This window comes from Carassius carassius, chromosome 38, assembly GCF_963082965.1.
Source record: "Carassius carassius chromosome 38, fCarCar2.1, whole genome shotgun sequence".
Lineage (NCBI taxonomy): Eukaryota > Metazoa > Chordata > Actinopteri > Cypriniformes > Cyprinidae > Carassius > Carassius carassius.
The window spans coordinates 23,177,120-23,191,888 of NC_081792.1; the positions used below are offsets into that span (position 1 = coordinate 23,177,120).

General features: G+C 35.6%; 1 protein-coding gene across 1 annotated transcript in view; it reads right to left on the reverse strand.

Moving 5' to 3' along the window:
- LOC132119591 (protocadherin-17-like) overlaps window positions 1-14,769 on the reverse strand; it is a 59,967-nt gene that overhangs the window by 20,686 nt on the left and 24,512 nt on the right. The window contains exons 3-4 of the mRNA XM_059529686.1: window positions 13,347-13,405; window positions 13,031-13,203 (exon numbers count right to left, since the gene is read on the reverse strand). Coding sequence (XP_059385669.1) covers window positions 13,031-13,203; window positions 13,347-13,405 — 232 coding nt within the window. The remainder of the gene's footprint in view (window positions 1-13,030; window positions 13,204-13,346; window positions 13,406-14,769) is intronic.

Here is a 14,769-nt window from a genome sequence, read left to right on the forward strand (position 1 = left end):
CAAAAGCCCAGCTTAAGAATAAAAACCTCAGGCCTGATTATTATTTGATAGATCCAATCAATTTCGATCCATCAGAAATGGAGTTTGCACAAGCTCTGCCTATGAAAACAGATTACAAGGTCCAAGCGACAGCTAGTCGTGTTGCTATTTAAAACCAGTCAATTTCACGTTAATCAATTTGTTTGAATGAACTGCGTGGCAGTTCAAGTAAGTTTCAACAACTTTCAAAATACTCCGGTCAGACAGTTTTTTTTCCCCTTAAGTCCAGAAGATCCTGTCATATCTCATCACAGGTCTTAATAACTCACTAATTAAGCCAAGCTTAATTATACACCCAACAATGCCTTAAAGTAAAAGGTTAGAACTAAAATGTGTGCCCAATCGCCCTGGGACTAGACTCAATGCATTAATTAATCCAACATATGTGTTCTTCTTCAAAGTTAATAATCAGTTTAAGTGGAAAGAAAAAGGGAGGGGAGGAAAGAAAAAAAAAGTTCCTTTGAAAAAAAAAAGTTGCTACAAACCTGCTGTTACCACCTCCACACAATCACAGCGCACACCCTCACCTGAATACTAGTCATCACCACCTGCTCCTCATCATCCACTCATCAGCGCTGCACCATAAAAGCCACACACACACACTCAGTCATCATCCCGTCACGTTCGCGACAAGATCATTCCTGTATGCTTACTATTAGGATTAACTCCTCTTCTACCCTCTCTCTAAGGATTGCCTCCGAAGATACCGATTCCCCTAAAGTGCGTGTGTGTGGTTCACCTACCCTTCCTGAAGTCACTATCTTCCCGGCATGGATCCCAACGCCCATCCACTCCTCACTACCTGTTCCTCTGCTTGTGTCTTTAATAAACCAACTTCATCTGTTACTCCTCTGTCTCCTGTGTGATCCGTAACACCTGCATTTCTTTCTTTCTTCTAATTTTTTTTTTCCAATGTTCCCCACATAAGAAAGTCAAACTGGTTTGGAACAACATGAGGGTGAATAAATGATAACAGATTTTTGGGTGAACTACTGCTTTAAGAATGTACACAGTGTCCATTTAAATTCTTTGTGGTTTTTAAAGTCAGACTGAAAGTGCTGTTCTTGACACTTGCTGGTGACGCCATTATAAATCCAACCTATAATGTATGTCTAATCTTCCTCTTAATTCTTTTTGCAACGGGAAACTACATTTGTTTTGACCTACACACAAACAGGCTGTGTGAAAGCACAATAAATGTAATCCAATCAGTGACCTTGAGCACATATTTGTCAGAAATTGCAGTGACATAAACAGAAAACAATAGACTCCACATACTCCCCGACTGTTTGGTAAGAAAGACCACAAATGTGACCCTGGACCAGAAAACCAGTTTTAAGTGTCAATTGTTCGAAATTGAGATTTAACAACATCTGAAAGCTGAATAAATATGCTTTCCATTGATGTATGGTTTATTAGGATCGGACGATATTTGGAGATAAAACTATTTGAAAATCTGGAATCTGAGGGTGCAAAAAAATCTAAATACTAAGAAAACCGCCTTTGAAATTGTCCAAATAAATTCTTAGTAATGCATATTACTAATCAAAAATTAAGTTGTAATATACTTACGGTAGGAAATTTACTAAATATCTTCATGGAACATGATCTTTACTTAATATCCTTTTTTTGGCATTGGATTTTTGGCATAAAAGAAAAATCGATAATTTTGACCCATACAACGGTTTTTTTTTGGTTTTTTTTTTGGCTATTGCTCAAAATATACCCCAGCAACATAAGACTGGTTTTGTGGTCCAGAGTCACAAATGTGGCGCTGACAATGAGGTTTAACAAACATCATCAGACATGGTTTGGGCAAACAATTTTTGTATTAATGCTGCAGCCTACATCTGGAGCTGTCAGGTTTGTTTTATGAACTCATATGTGAAAATCTCTCAAGCACTGTTAAAGTATATTAATCTACTGCTGATGTTCTTGGGATATCGGATGTAATGGTTTACAGCCACTGAGCCAAGTTTAAATGCTGTCTCTACTCAAATCTGAAAAAAAAAAAGGTTCAGGTCAAAGAAACTGCATTTTTTTAAAGGCTGCCCCCCCCCCCCCAAAAAAAAACATTTTTTCCAACCTTTATGTCAAAGCATTTGCACAAATGATAAGGTCAGATGCAAAAGATAATAAAGAACAAGTGTGTGAGTTGCACTTGAGCTGCTCTGCGCTGTGACTAGCCTCCAAATACCACTGCTAAAGTTCTCCTCGGAAACGAGTCCTTGTCCACTTCGCTTGTGAGGGATAAATTAGCTCCTTAAGGATTAATACCTCCTAATTTCTTTATTCCAGCACTGGCTAGTGGGGGAAAACACCCTGAATAGCATTTAGCACACGTCAAATAACGAGTTTTCATTTAAGAGGAAAGGGAGATGATGAGCGAGCGGCCAATGAGAGCAAAGGAAAATGAGTCTACGGCTCCGACGGGTCCCTTTTTAATCATGATCACACTGTACCGTGTGAAGAATAAGCCATTACTTATACAAACAGATCATAATTAGTCACTACGGCGACAGGGGCGGCAGGCTAATGTCACAGATTTATGGTTTGCTCCCTCAGAAGGCAGAGGACACAGTGTCGTTATGACTCTCAGATATCATAACCACAATACTCGGGGCTAATGAGGTTCCAGCTTAATTACATGAAAAAAAAGGTATGTGGGTATTTGCGCACAACAGGCTAAGGATTGGGAAATAGAGCTAAAATAGAAAAAAATCTCTATATTGCTGAGCCGTTTCATGATATTCAATATTTTTATTGAAAACAAAAATGTTTAAATGTAAGAACTAAAACCTAGTTAAAAGTAATCAGTGTTTTCCACTGTTTAAACTAAATGGACATGGAACATAATTAATAATTATTATAGAATATTTATTTTTATGTACCAATTTAACCAATAATAAGCATTTACCTACATATGTTTTTACTAAAACATTGAAATATGTGAAGACTTCCAGGGATTTTTTTTTTTAGATCTGAAATTAGCATACAGCATGAAGTGGTTCACAGCATATTATTTTTGCTTCTAACTATGAAACATATGAAATAATAGTCAGACAAAAAGTTGTTTCAATAAATGTATGGTCTATTGAAAAAATTAAAACATAAAAATAAAAATTATGTAATGTAAATTAAAAAGATCTTTTTGCAGTATAGCAGACTACTTACACAAAATGCATATTAATATCGGTCGTAGCACAATATCTCCCAATAATATGCCTTAGTAAGATATTTAAATGCTCAAAATAAAAGCTCTGTATTGTTATTATGGAGGGCAAAACATAAAATGCCATGCAATTAATGATTAATGATAACATAGTTTTTAACATGATTCTTCTAAAGTAAATAAATAAATACTGTGATAATTTAGGCTTTATAAATGTGCATATCAAATAAGATACAGTAGGCTTTAGATGGCTGAAAGATCCTAAAGCTTTCATCAATCACTACAGGCCAGCAGACACAGGACATCTTTTCTTAACCTCAGGGAAGATGTAAGGTCCACAATGCATCCGTTACCACACAAATACACTCACACAACAAAACAAAATTAAACTTTGTGTAGAGTGAAAGATAATCCCTTAAATCTTCAATAATAAAGGAAACTAAATCCTAAGCTCCAGATATTGCCCTTAAAAAGATTTGCAGCCTTTCCGTGGGATTGCGCTAGCTTAGTGGACTAAATTGTTTTAATAGTGCGCGTTGGGGCTCAAGAGTGTGAACAAGTGAGGTGAAGAAGACACAAAACAACAAGAGAGATACATGAACGATAAGACTCACGCTACTCCAGATTGCTCAGGCTTCTAATTTCCCTCTCCAAATGTTTCTTCTGACATTCGCATGCATCAATTGGGTCGTGCTTATTCAATTAGAGAACAAAGGCTGTTGCAGGAGACGCACTATTAATAAGTGTGAAAAAAACACATTGATTTCGGGGGGATAAAATGATTATCTGAAATATCAACAAAAGGCAGCCATCTGACAACCAAAGTATGCAAAAGAGCAGGTTTCACAGAAATAAAGCTCTTACCATGAATCACTACAGGAATACTTCCTTACCTGTTTTGATTGACGCCACTAAACTGAGGCATCTTTTTTGTTTAGTAGAATTGAGATGCAAACCATTAAACATCAATTAATCACATTTACCACAGATGTGATATAGAAATATGAACCAACAATCTCCCATGTGGTACCTGTTTAGGTCCTATGCGTACAAACTCGTTAATTAGAGTTCTCAGCTGAGGCTAGCGGCACCAGCTGTCGTTCTTAACATCAATACAACATTAATGTGAGTTTTCCGGACAAACAGGGGCGCCACTTATATATCATGTAGCCTGGGAACAGCCAAACTAAAACTAAACTAAAAACTAGTTTAGTTAAACAAAAAAATAAATAAAATAAAATAAAACTTTTCATTTATTGAAATAAGCATGAACAGAAATAAATTCAAATATAAAAGAGTAAAGCTTATTTTATTTCAGCTACATTAAAATTTTCATTTAGTTTAAGTTGAAATATTTAAATAACTTTACAAACCTAACATAACGTTAAAAACTATATAGACATGCTAAAAAACAACAACATATCTATGAAAAGTCCATAAAAATAGGGCTCAGTCTACTGTGTTAATAACTGAACATTTTTGTATTGAATTATCATAGGTGTTTTACTCATATTTTATATTATGAATTGCACTGTGTTGTGTTTCGGACTTTGAGGAAATTTCCACAAACTCAGTGGATAATGTTCTATCAGAAAATGATCAGTGACGCTGCTGTTTTTCTATCAATTGTTTATTTTTATTATCATTATTATTATTAAATATAGTTTTATTTATTTATTTATTTATTTTAGATTATTTAAATGTGATTTACACTAAGAAAAAAAAAAAATATATTTTAAGAACTGTTCACCAAAAGGTTCTTTTGGGAACCAAAACTGGTTAGCTGGTTGGTTTATTATTTAAGAGTGTAACAGTGTAGAGATAGCCAAATAGCTAAAAATCTAACCAGATATACTGTATATCTTCATTGGAAAATGCTGGGAGTCTGAGGTAGCATTCAGTATGCTAAATGTTTAGAAAGATATCTTAATAGCATGAATATTACTTTGATGGTCCCTGAAAACAGCCTTCAGTGCTCCCAGAGGCTCTGCAGAAATGAATGGACGTGGTGTCTTATTGCGTTTGAGAGTGCAACAAATCTTCAGCTTTATTCCGTTATTGAACAATGCTGTCCGAGATCGGCTATCATTGTTTAAGTCGTGAGAGTCATTGCTTAGCCCCTGGTAATTGCATTGCTGGCGATTTGTAATCGTTATGAGGGAAAAGCCGCTCTTTCCCACGGGACTCAGCAGGTCAGCTGCTTTCATGCTCACGCAGTCACAGGCTATATATCTGCTATTGCCGAGCCTGAGCTCACATGACTTTGCCATATCTCTCACTCCAATGTTTCTAGGAACATGACTCATGAAAACGGATGATCAGTTCTGATGTATGTTCTGATCACAATCTCATTTGCACAGTTAATTTAGAAAGTGTGAAAAAATACAGAAAAGAAAGTGATTAACTATTCAGTGATTTTGACTGATGAATCACCGCACCACTGCCGAGAGGTATAAAAAACATGAACAAAATAAATCAGAAGAGATTTGCTGACCTTTCAGCTTGTCTACGTTGTTAGCTGCATTTTTCTCCCGACTGCAATGAAAATTACATTATTGCGACATGTCAGTTATTGTCGGAATGGATAGAGAACAAATTCGAGAGCTTATATGGCTAAATCTGATGCATGGTGACAGCTCTACCTGGAAATAAAAAAAGAGATACGAAACTTGTCAGACATGAAAAATACACTGCCATCTAAAACTGTAAGATTTATGTGATATTAATGCATATTTGAGTCACTTTAAAGAAAGACAATGACAGTGATTACTCTTACTGACAGTCGGCTTACGAAAGCATTGATAACAGAGCTGAAACTATTCCTGTGAAACTCAAAAAAGCCCTGCTTCCAGATTATCTGCAATATAAACCTCAGTAAGATACATTTAGGAGATTACAGAGTGCAAGAATGAAATCCATATACAGAAATGAAAAGATCAATGCACGTTGATCTTTAAACTTACATATCAGTATATTTACCTTTCAGATTGCATTTTTATTTTAATTTTATTTGTTTTCTAATTGATTTTGTTTAAAAAAAAACAGCGTATGATGTGGAAAATATGATTAACCCTAGTGAGTCAAGATTAGAAAGTGTAATATGAATAGAACATTTGGAAATTGCACATTTCCTCCACAAGCCTATGCTTTAACGGAGTAGACATTTGAGTCACAAAGTGTGTGTGTGTGTGTGTATATACTGAGGCTCTATGGTCTTAGAAAACAGGCTGATGTCACATACGGCATTCATTCACACACGTCTTTCTTTATCTGTATTACACAGACTCGCTTTTCTTTGTAGAAAAGAGAGAATAAAACAGATGTGGAACTTAAGGAATAGAGGTGAATGAAGCATTGTGGAAAGAACTGACAAGAAAGCCAAGAGTGCTCATACATTCCATTGAGAGAGTGTGTATGAATAGCTTTGTAGAAGTGTTGAGCCATTTCAAAACACCGCACCGTCATCTAAACATGTCTGCATTATATGCTCAAAATATGACAGGAAATTACCTTTTTTGAGGGGTGAAAAAAAGAGCAAAAAAACAGTAAAATCTGTCAATATGGATTCCGCTAATGCCTTAGTGCCAGGAAGAGGAGGTAACCTAGGCAACAAGTGGGAAAAGGGCATCAGTCGGAATGTCATTAACTAACTGATTTTGCTCCTTTGAAGTGAATGTGTTTAAGGATCACAAATTGGGATATGCACACAAAAATATAGCAATCATTTTAGATATATTTTCAGTGCTTTATGTTTCTTCCTGAAGAAATATGATCTAAGCCCCTTTATTACACAACTTGTCAGTTATTAAATAGCATTGCATGCATGCATGCATATCCCTCTTTAGTGCTTTCCATTAAAAGCCATGTACAAAATGGTGCAAGAAAAGTAATGCACAGTTCTTTGCATAGAGACAACGGAATACACGTCCTTGATCTTAATGAATGAATCTTCAGTGCATGCTGTTCTGAAGAAAAATGTAATGATGTTCTCTGCTTTTGAAAACGACGTTTCTGCTAATGCAACCACAACCAGCGTAGGTAGGGGGAAATAATGTAAATTAATAATATCATAGCTTAACGAGTCTGATCCAACCAAATCCCAATGGATACCATAACATCCAGTGGGCATATTCACTCTAAAATTAAAACATTAGACACACCAAGTTTAATGTCTGTGCTACGTGTGAGAGGTAATGGCATTATTGAGGAAAAACTGGACAGATGCATTTTCGAAATTACGGACGGTCTTTATCATTAAAAAATTAGTATGAACTAGTTCAATTTTTTACGTGTTATGAATGCCGTTTTTCATCTAGTCTTTAAAGACATGGGTTTTTCAGCACCGATTTCGTTAACGAAGGCCCTGCTGTATGAATCATGTATTGATGAATGAATCATGTTGCTGGAAGAGAAGTTAAACAAGGCTTGTAGAATCAGGATCATAATCGATATGTCTGATCAGAGCTTTCGTCTGAGTGTGGTGTTCTGACACGTTTTGGAGTCTTGATGTAGCGTCTGTTGTTTCCCAGAGCTCTGCCTCCACCCGACTGTTCAATTTAAAGCATTGCAGCAGCCACGGAGAATCAATCAGCCATTGCTCTCAGGTAGTTTCAAAACTATAATGCGTGTGTGACCAAGCATCACAGCGCTATGTTCCAATAGATAAAGTGGGTAAAAGAGATCTTGATTACTCTGCCAAAAAAGTGAGGGAAATGAATTGACTGCATGGGTTTGTGTCTGGAGAAACTATGCTTTAGCATTCTTATTCATTTCAATGGCAGTTGCTTGGCTTGCTGACATTCTTATTTGAGCTAATGTTTTACAACTAATCACTCTGGAGCTGCAAGAAAATGACATCAGGATGATGCTGATTGGCTGATGGCACCCCATCAAATTCTTTATTATTGATTACCCTGTTATGTCAAATCAAGAATAAAAGGGGAACAATATAAACCAATTTCACACTTTTAAAAACAATAAATTTTGAAATAAAATAATAAAAATAATTTATAGAATTAAAATAAAATATTGCTATACATATATATATATATATATTTTTTTTTTGCCACCAAAGTTAGTTAGTTAGTATATATATATATATATATATATATATATATATATAAACTTCTGCTTCTTTACTTTAGCCAAAACAACATTTGTCATTTTCTTTCAGTTTAACCTGAAATTCTACAATAATTTAATTTATAAATACTACATACAAATATATAAATCAAACAAAAACTAATAAAAATTATAAAAAAAATTAAATAAAACACACAAAACGAAATTGCTAAAACTTTAAAATGGTAAATATTAAAAATTAAAAACTAAATCAAGATATTTATTTAAAAAAAAGTATACATATATATATATATATATATATATATATAATAGTATATCATAGATACAAAATTATACCATAATACAAAATAATATCTAGCCTAATACAATATTACATCAGTGATACTAAAATAACACAGAACTAGACCAAGTAAACTAGACAAACGTGGGTAGTCAAAAGGTCAGTTATTACAATAATTTCATCTTCTCCCATTTTGCTGCTTCAGATGAATAATCTGAAGCATTACAGTGGAAAAGAGGTGAGACAATTTGATTATCGCCCTCCAATCAAACACAATTAAGGGAGGTCATCTAGAACACTTACACAGCAATCTAATGGGACCTTTTCTCAAACGCACACGCACACATTATCCAAGGAACACATCTAGGCACTTGCATATAATGGGCCGGTTTTCATAACTTGTATACATGCGTATTGGACCGTGTGATGGCCGCTGATGAATTCCAATTGATGAATGCTGCAGGCAAAACTTTACATCAATGAATCAACAATTAATGCAAAAAAAAAAAAAACTTTCTGCCTACTTAATACACAGCTCCCAATTTAGAGAGCCTAATTAATCAATTTCACACTAGCACACACACTGGCGACAAAAAAAAAAGAGGGAATAAAAGAGTGTGTATCAAATAATATAAATACATAGTACTCACAAATATTGAGCAATATAGTTGGGAAAGTGCCTATGATGCTTTAAAACAATGTCTAGGTAGACAACTTGCAAGGTTTTGGAACAAAGCTCATATTTGTTCTAAGAACAACTGGGTTCTGATCCAATTAAAAGCAGAGAGAATGAAAAAGTGATAGGAACATGGCAGATAAAACAAACTCTTCTCTACAGGGATGAAAACATGACATTAGATCTATGAGGGACTGCGGTTCTATTCACAATGCGGATATCTTTATCTTTATCTTCACACACACACACACACACACACACACACACACACACACACACACACACACACACACACACACACACACACACACACACACACTTATATGGGCATAGAAAATTCCCAACCTTGAAAACTAGCCAAGGTGCATGTCCAGAAAGAAGGGAGATACACATGGGGAATATGTGATAGACATAATGAGAAAGCGAATGATAAGACTCTGTCCAGCGATTGTGATCAACTGTTTTTTTTTCTGTTTCTCTTTTCATTCTCATATCTGCATTTAATTTTGCCCTTATGAATACACAATTTGCAATCAGTAATAATAGCTGTTGGTACAGCAGATATTTAATATCCCAGGCATACACATGTATCTAGAAATACATTTAGGGAGTGGATTCAGTACCAGGGGTACGCATACCTGAGGGACTCACTTAAAGTCAACATGAATATACGATAGCAATAGCATTTAGTTCTGTAATGTTACATATTTTGGAACAAAACAGGCTATTTAATGAGAAAAAAAAAACACAAAAAAACACATGACTTATCAATTGGGAATTAACTGGAAATGTCTAGACCAGAATGAAGGCAACCTCAATGTCTGGCTATTGTTTAATATTATATACAGTACTTTCGTCTCTTGTTGACGTAATCCGAAAAGGAAAGTTGTTCAGAGGCAGATCAATGTGCGATTTGTTTCCCAAATCAGTGCACTTCTGAAGATTTCATTGGTCATTAATCATAGTGCTGACTGCCTACACAACACTGTAATAAATATTAAAACCCAACCCTAGATTTAATGTTAGTATAGCAATGCTAATTAATGTTTGCTGCAATTGGATGCATCCATGATTTTTCTGATATGTGAACAAAATACTTTAAGTCTGAACTTTCTTGACACGTGAGTGTGACAGAGTTGATTGCTGAAATGAGCTTTGGGGTGGGTTTGTGATGATTTTTTAATCATCTATTCTTCACAATTTAAAATACAATTGCACTGAAAACTGTCAAAACCTATGAAAGACAAACAAGCTCAGCTTTCTCATTTAAGAAAGAGGTAGCTACTTGGTAAGTCCATTTACATCCACAATATCGATTTTTTTTTTCAAGTTTAAAAGTGAATAATTTTAATAATGTACACTTTAATAACTTTACAATTATTATTTACACAAAAAAGTATCTAGTGTAATACAAGTCAAACCAAAGGTTTGAAAATAATAGTAATTTTCCTTAATAATGCATTAAACTCAACCAGCTCCACACACACCCACACACACACAGAGAGAGACTCATATCCACTGACCATAACTTGCTGCCATAAACAGCTGTAACACTCCACAGTTAAAGACACCACTATATCAAGCTGCATATGCAGTGAAACATAACATTCACTCAATGTTGTTATAGCCTTCCAGCAACTGTAAAATATCAATTTCAAAGGCTTTTAACACAGATTTAGAAGCTGGCTCTAGTGGAGACGGTCTAATGTTGGAGGTGATAATGCTTACAAGAGCACACAGGGGATCTTTAGGCTAGCCTGGGCTTTCTCCGGACTGTCATGCGTCATCTCTGTGTGAGAGAGAGCTTAGAGTGCACCTGCCTAAGAGAAGATACACCCAGTCCTCTGGAGGGATACTGGCAAAACAGACAGCCATTCCCAGTCTTGAAAAAAGAACATTGATTTAAATATTAAATATAAGAAAACAGTGAGGAAAGTGAGTAGTGAATTTGGTCATCAAAAGTGAGCGGTTTGAAAGAATAAATGTACATTCTATAGAATTAGTCAGAATAGGCAAATGAAAATAAGATGAAACAAGTTACAGTTTTTTTTACAGTGCTGTACTCACGCTGTTAAGTGTCCATGTTCCATTTAATATAGCTTACATCTTTCCATGCAAAAAAACTGTGACTTTGCGATCATAAAATGGTTTAATAAACACAAATATTTAGTGACTTTCTTGTTAATTTGTGTATTTTTGCTCAAATGGCAGAAAACTGAATCAATCAAATTCAAAACGGAAAATGGAGCTCAGAGTAACACACTAATGTTTTGTTACTGAATGAATCAGCATTTTTGAATGAATGATTCGGTTGACTAAATTATTTAATGATTCATTTATTAAGACAGTGAGCTGTTTAGTTCCTGTGAAACAATTCGGTTTGAATAAGTGATTTACTGTACAGTAAGCCATGTCATACCTGAATTAATCAATGTTCTGGAACAAATCGATTGGGTTTTGAGAAAATGATTCTCTAGATTGTCAGCCATTTTATTCCTGAATGAATTACTGTATTTGAGCAAATGGATTTGGTTGAGTTACCAATTCAGTGATCTAACAATTAATACAGTCAGCTGTTTTGTGCGTCGCTCATCATCACATACTGGCATCTTTTGACAAAACATGCTGAAAGAGTCCACAACAAGTACTAATAAGGACAAAACACATGCAAAAAACACTATTCGCTGTCAGGTTTTTTTTATTGTTTGTGGTTTAGATTATAAAGCTCGTTGGACATGCAACTATTGCAACTGTAGCTCTTGTCTTTGTGTGTGTAAGTGAGCCACACCGTTAAACTAGCTAATTTCAGCCATTCTCTAACTGTTCCCATGCACCATTAAATGGCTATATTCTCAAAATATCAAACATATGGGTCTCTTTAAATGGCCAATTTCTCTTGCCAGTGCATTCAGTCTATCCCTGAATCCCAATGAAAACACGCACACACATACACACACAAGCCAAATCAAGGCAGACAGACTTGGCGCACTCGTCATCTGCCTCGGCTCAGATAGCGGCAGATTCCCCTCTGTTCTATTGATTAATTGTGCCATTATATTTGATGTATTGTTTTCTGTGGCCCATTTATTCTCTTTCTTTCATGTTTTCTTTTTTTTGCTCGGATTGCCATTTGACGGGATACGGCACAAGTGTAATAGTCTTCAACATGACCCAACAGACCTGGGTCTAAATGAATAAAACCATCCTTACATGCTTCCTTCCTGAATGAGTGCAGTGAAAAGGGAGCATGGGACTGCTTTCTTATAAGAAGTTATTGTTCTACCCATGTCACAACTAATTTTCCTACCTAGAGAGACCCAGAATAATTGTTCATATTTAATCAGGTGGAGAATGTGACATGGCCTGCTGGATGATAAGTCATTTTCCATGTTTCATTATCAAAGTTTTAAAGAAAGCGCCTCCCAGCGCCTAACCAGCACTCACTAAATGGAACGGCTAGAGTGGTTCGGCTTATAAAATCATAATGGGCCTGCCTGCTTTGATAAACTGAGAACGTGGCTAGAATACAAGAGAGAGAAAGAGCAAAAGGGAGAGGGAGAAAATGAAAGATGGACGAAAGAGGACAAGGAGAATTATAAGGACTATAAGGAGTCTTAATGAAAAAATGAGAGTAAAACAACACAAGGAACAAAAGGAATGTCCAACAATGATGAGCAAATAGCAAAAAGAAAGACTGTGAAAAAGCACACAAAAAGAGAGACAGACTATCAACAATTCAGTCTTTGGTTCTTAATGAAGTTCCTGATGTTGAAGGACTCACCCTGCTCAAGTGGTTGAGGCTTGAGCCCAGTGGCCTTCATCTTGAGCGCTTCCTTAGCAGACATGTCACAGCAGGAGCCTTTATTAGTGTCCTGATCGCTGTCCGCTTGGTCGCTGTCCCCGTGCCCGCTGTCTCTGAGACTGGCTCGCTCCGGATCTTTGAATGTCGAGCTGCTACAAGTCAGAAAAACAAGCCAAAAATGATCAAATGGATTAACCCAGGCATGGATGCATGGCTTTATAGTTATCTGAAGAACATTTGAGTACAGAGGAGTTTAAGACAAATTACGCTGAGAAAACTGCTAAATAGGCCTTACCTTTGAACAAACTGCTGCCTGTTACCCATGTAATTGGGCTCAGCAGGAAAATTGTCTGTCTGTGAAGGAAAAGGGAAAAGAGTTTACATCTTGCGCAACACTGAAATGTGTCCTGGTGTGCAACAGAATCTCCTGGTGAAAGAGACTGATTAATTATTCATAAAAAGGGAGAAATGGAGAGGGGCTTTAATCCTTAGATTTGTGCATTTTAATTAGCCAAGGAAACATGCTAATTAAACCTCCAAAACACTCAATTGCACATTTGTGAACTTAATGACCTGTTAGATACAAATAAGCATGGAGACGCAAGTCAGAAAATGGAATGAAGAGGATGGAGATTGTTGGTAAAAGAAAACGAGAGGATGAGTTGTTAAAAGCTTTGCACACTCACCCACACAAGCACAACCCTCTTTATCCATCAGGGAACATCCCATTCACTTCTTTTTTTTTTTTGCTTTTATTCTTATTTTTTTCTTTGTTATATTATGTTTATTTGGAAAAATAAAGAAATAAATAATTAATAAATTATTTATTAAATTTAATAAATATTAATTATTTCTATTTAAATCATATTATATTAGATTTTTTTCTTTATTTTGAGATTTTTACTTTTTTGCAAGGTAAGCATATTATACTTCAGCTCTGAAGACTTTGCATATCTGTCATCATTATATGGAGAAAAAAAAGAACGTCTCAACGTCTACCAATCAGTTTCACCAAACAAAGATAAAGGTGAGTAATAAGAAGTGCTTTATTGAGTAAACTTGACCTGTTTGTCATTTTTTTCCAGAGTTACGTCCACTCCTGTCTCTCTCTCTCAGTCTCATCAATGGCCGACGACCCACACAGATCTCTCTCCTATGGGTTTCAGTTACTCAATGTTACATCAATGTTGCCATAAAATGTGTTTGTGCTCCGACACAGAGTCAATACAAATTGGAACAGAACAGAATCTGGACTTAGCTGTGGTCCAGACAATATTGACATGGCTAAATGCAAGACTTAGGGAGACTAATGCACTGGTTCATTTCTCCTCTCCCTCCCATCCACTCTCTCTCTCTCTCTCTCTCTGCACCATCATAAAACCTCTCAGACATCTTGATGGCACAGTAATGCAGTGCAGAAACGTAGTTTATTACTAACATACGCTTTTATGCCTGACATTACCACATGTACTCGGTATATAAAATTATTATCAACTTGTTGTTTCAAAAGACATTTGAAGGATGTGACCAGGAAAAGGTCCAAGAAAACAGATCTGGGTCTCTTAGATAAAAAAGCAAACTGCTATGTAATCAAAGTATGAGAACAATGTTTATCTTTTCTATTTTCTTATTTGCTTCTGAAACCTTACACCATAAAACAATATCTGGAGATTTGCTAGAAAGTGATATAATATTTTTCTTCAATGCACTGTTGGACT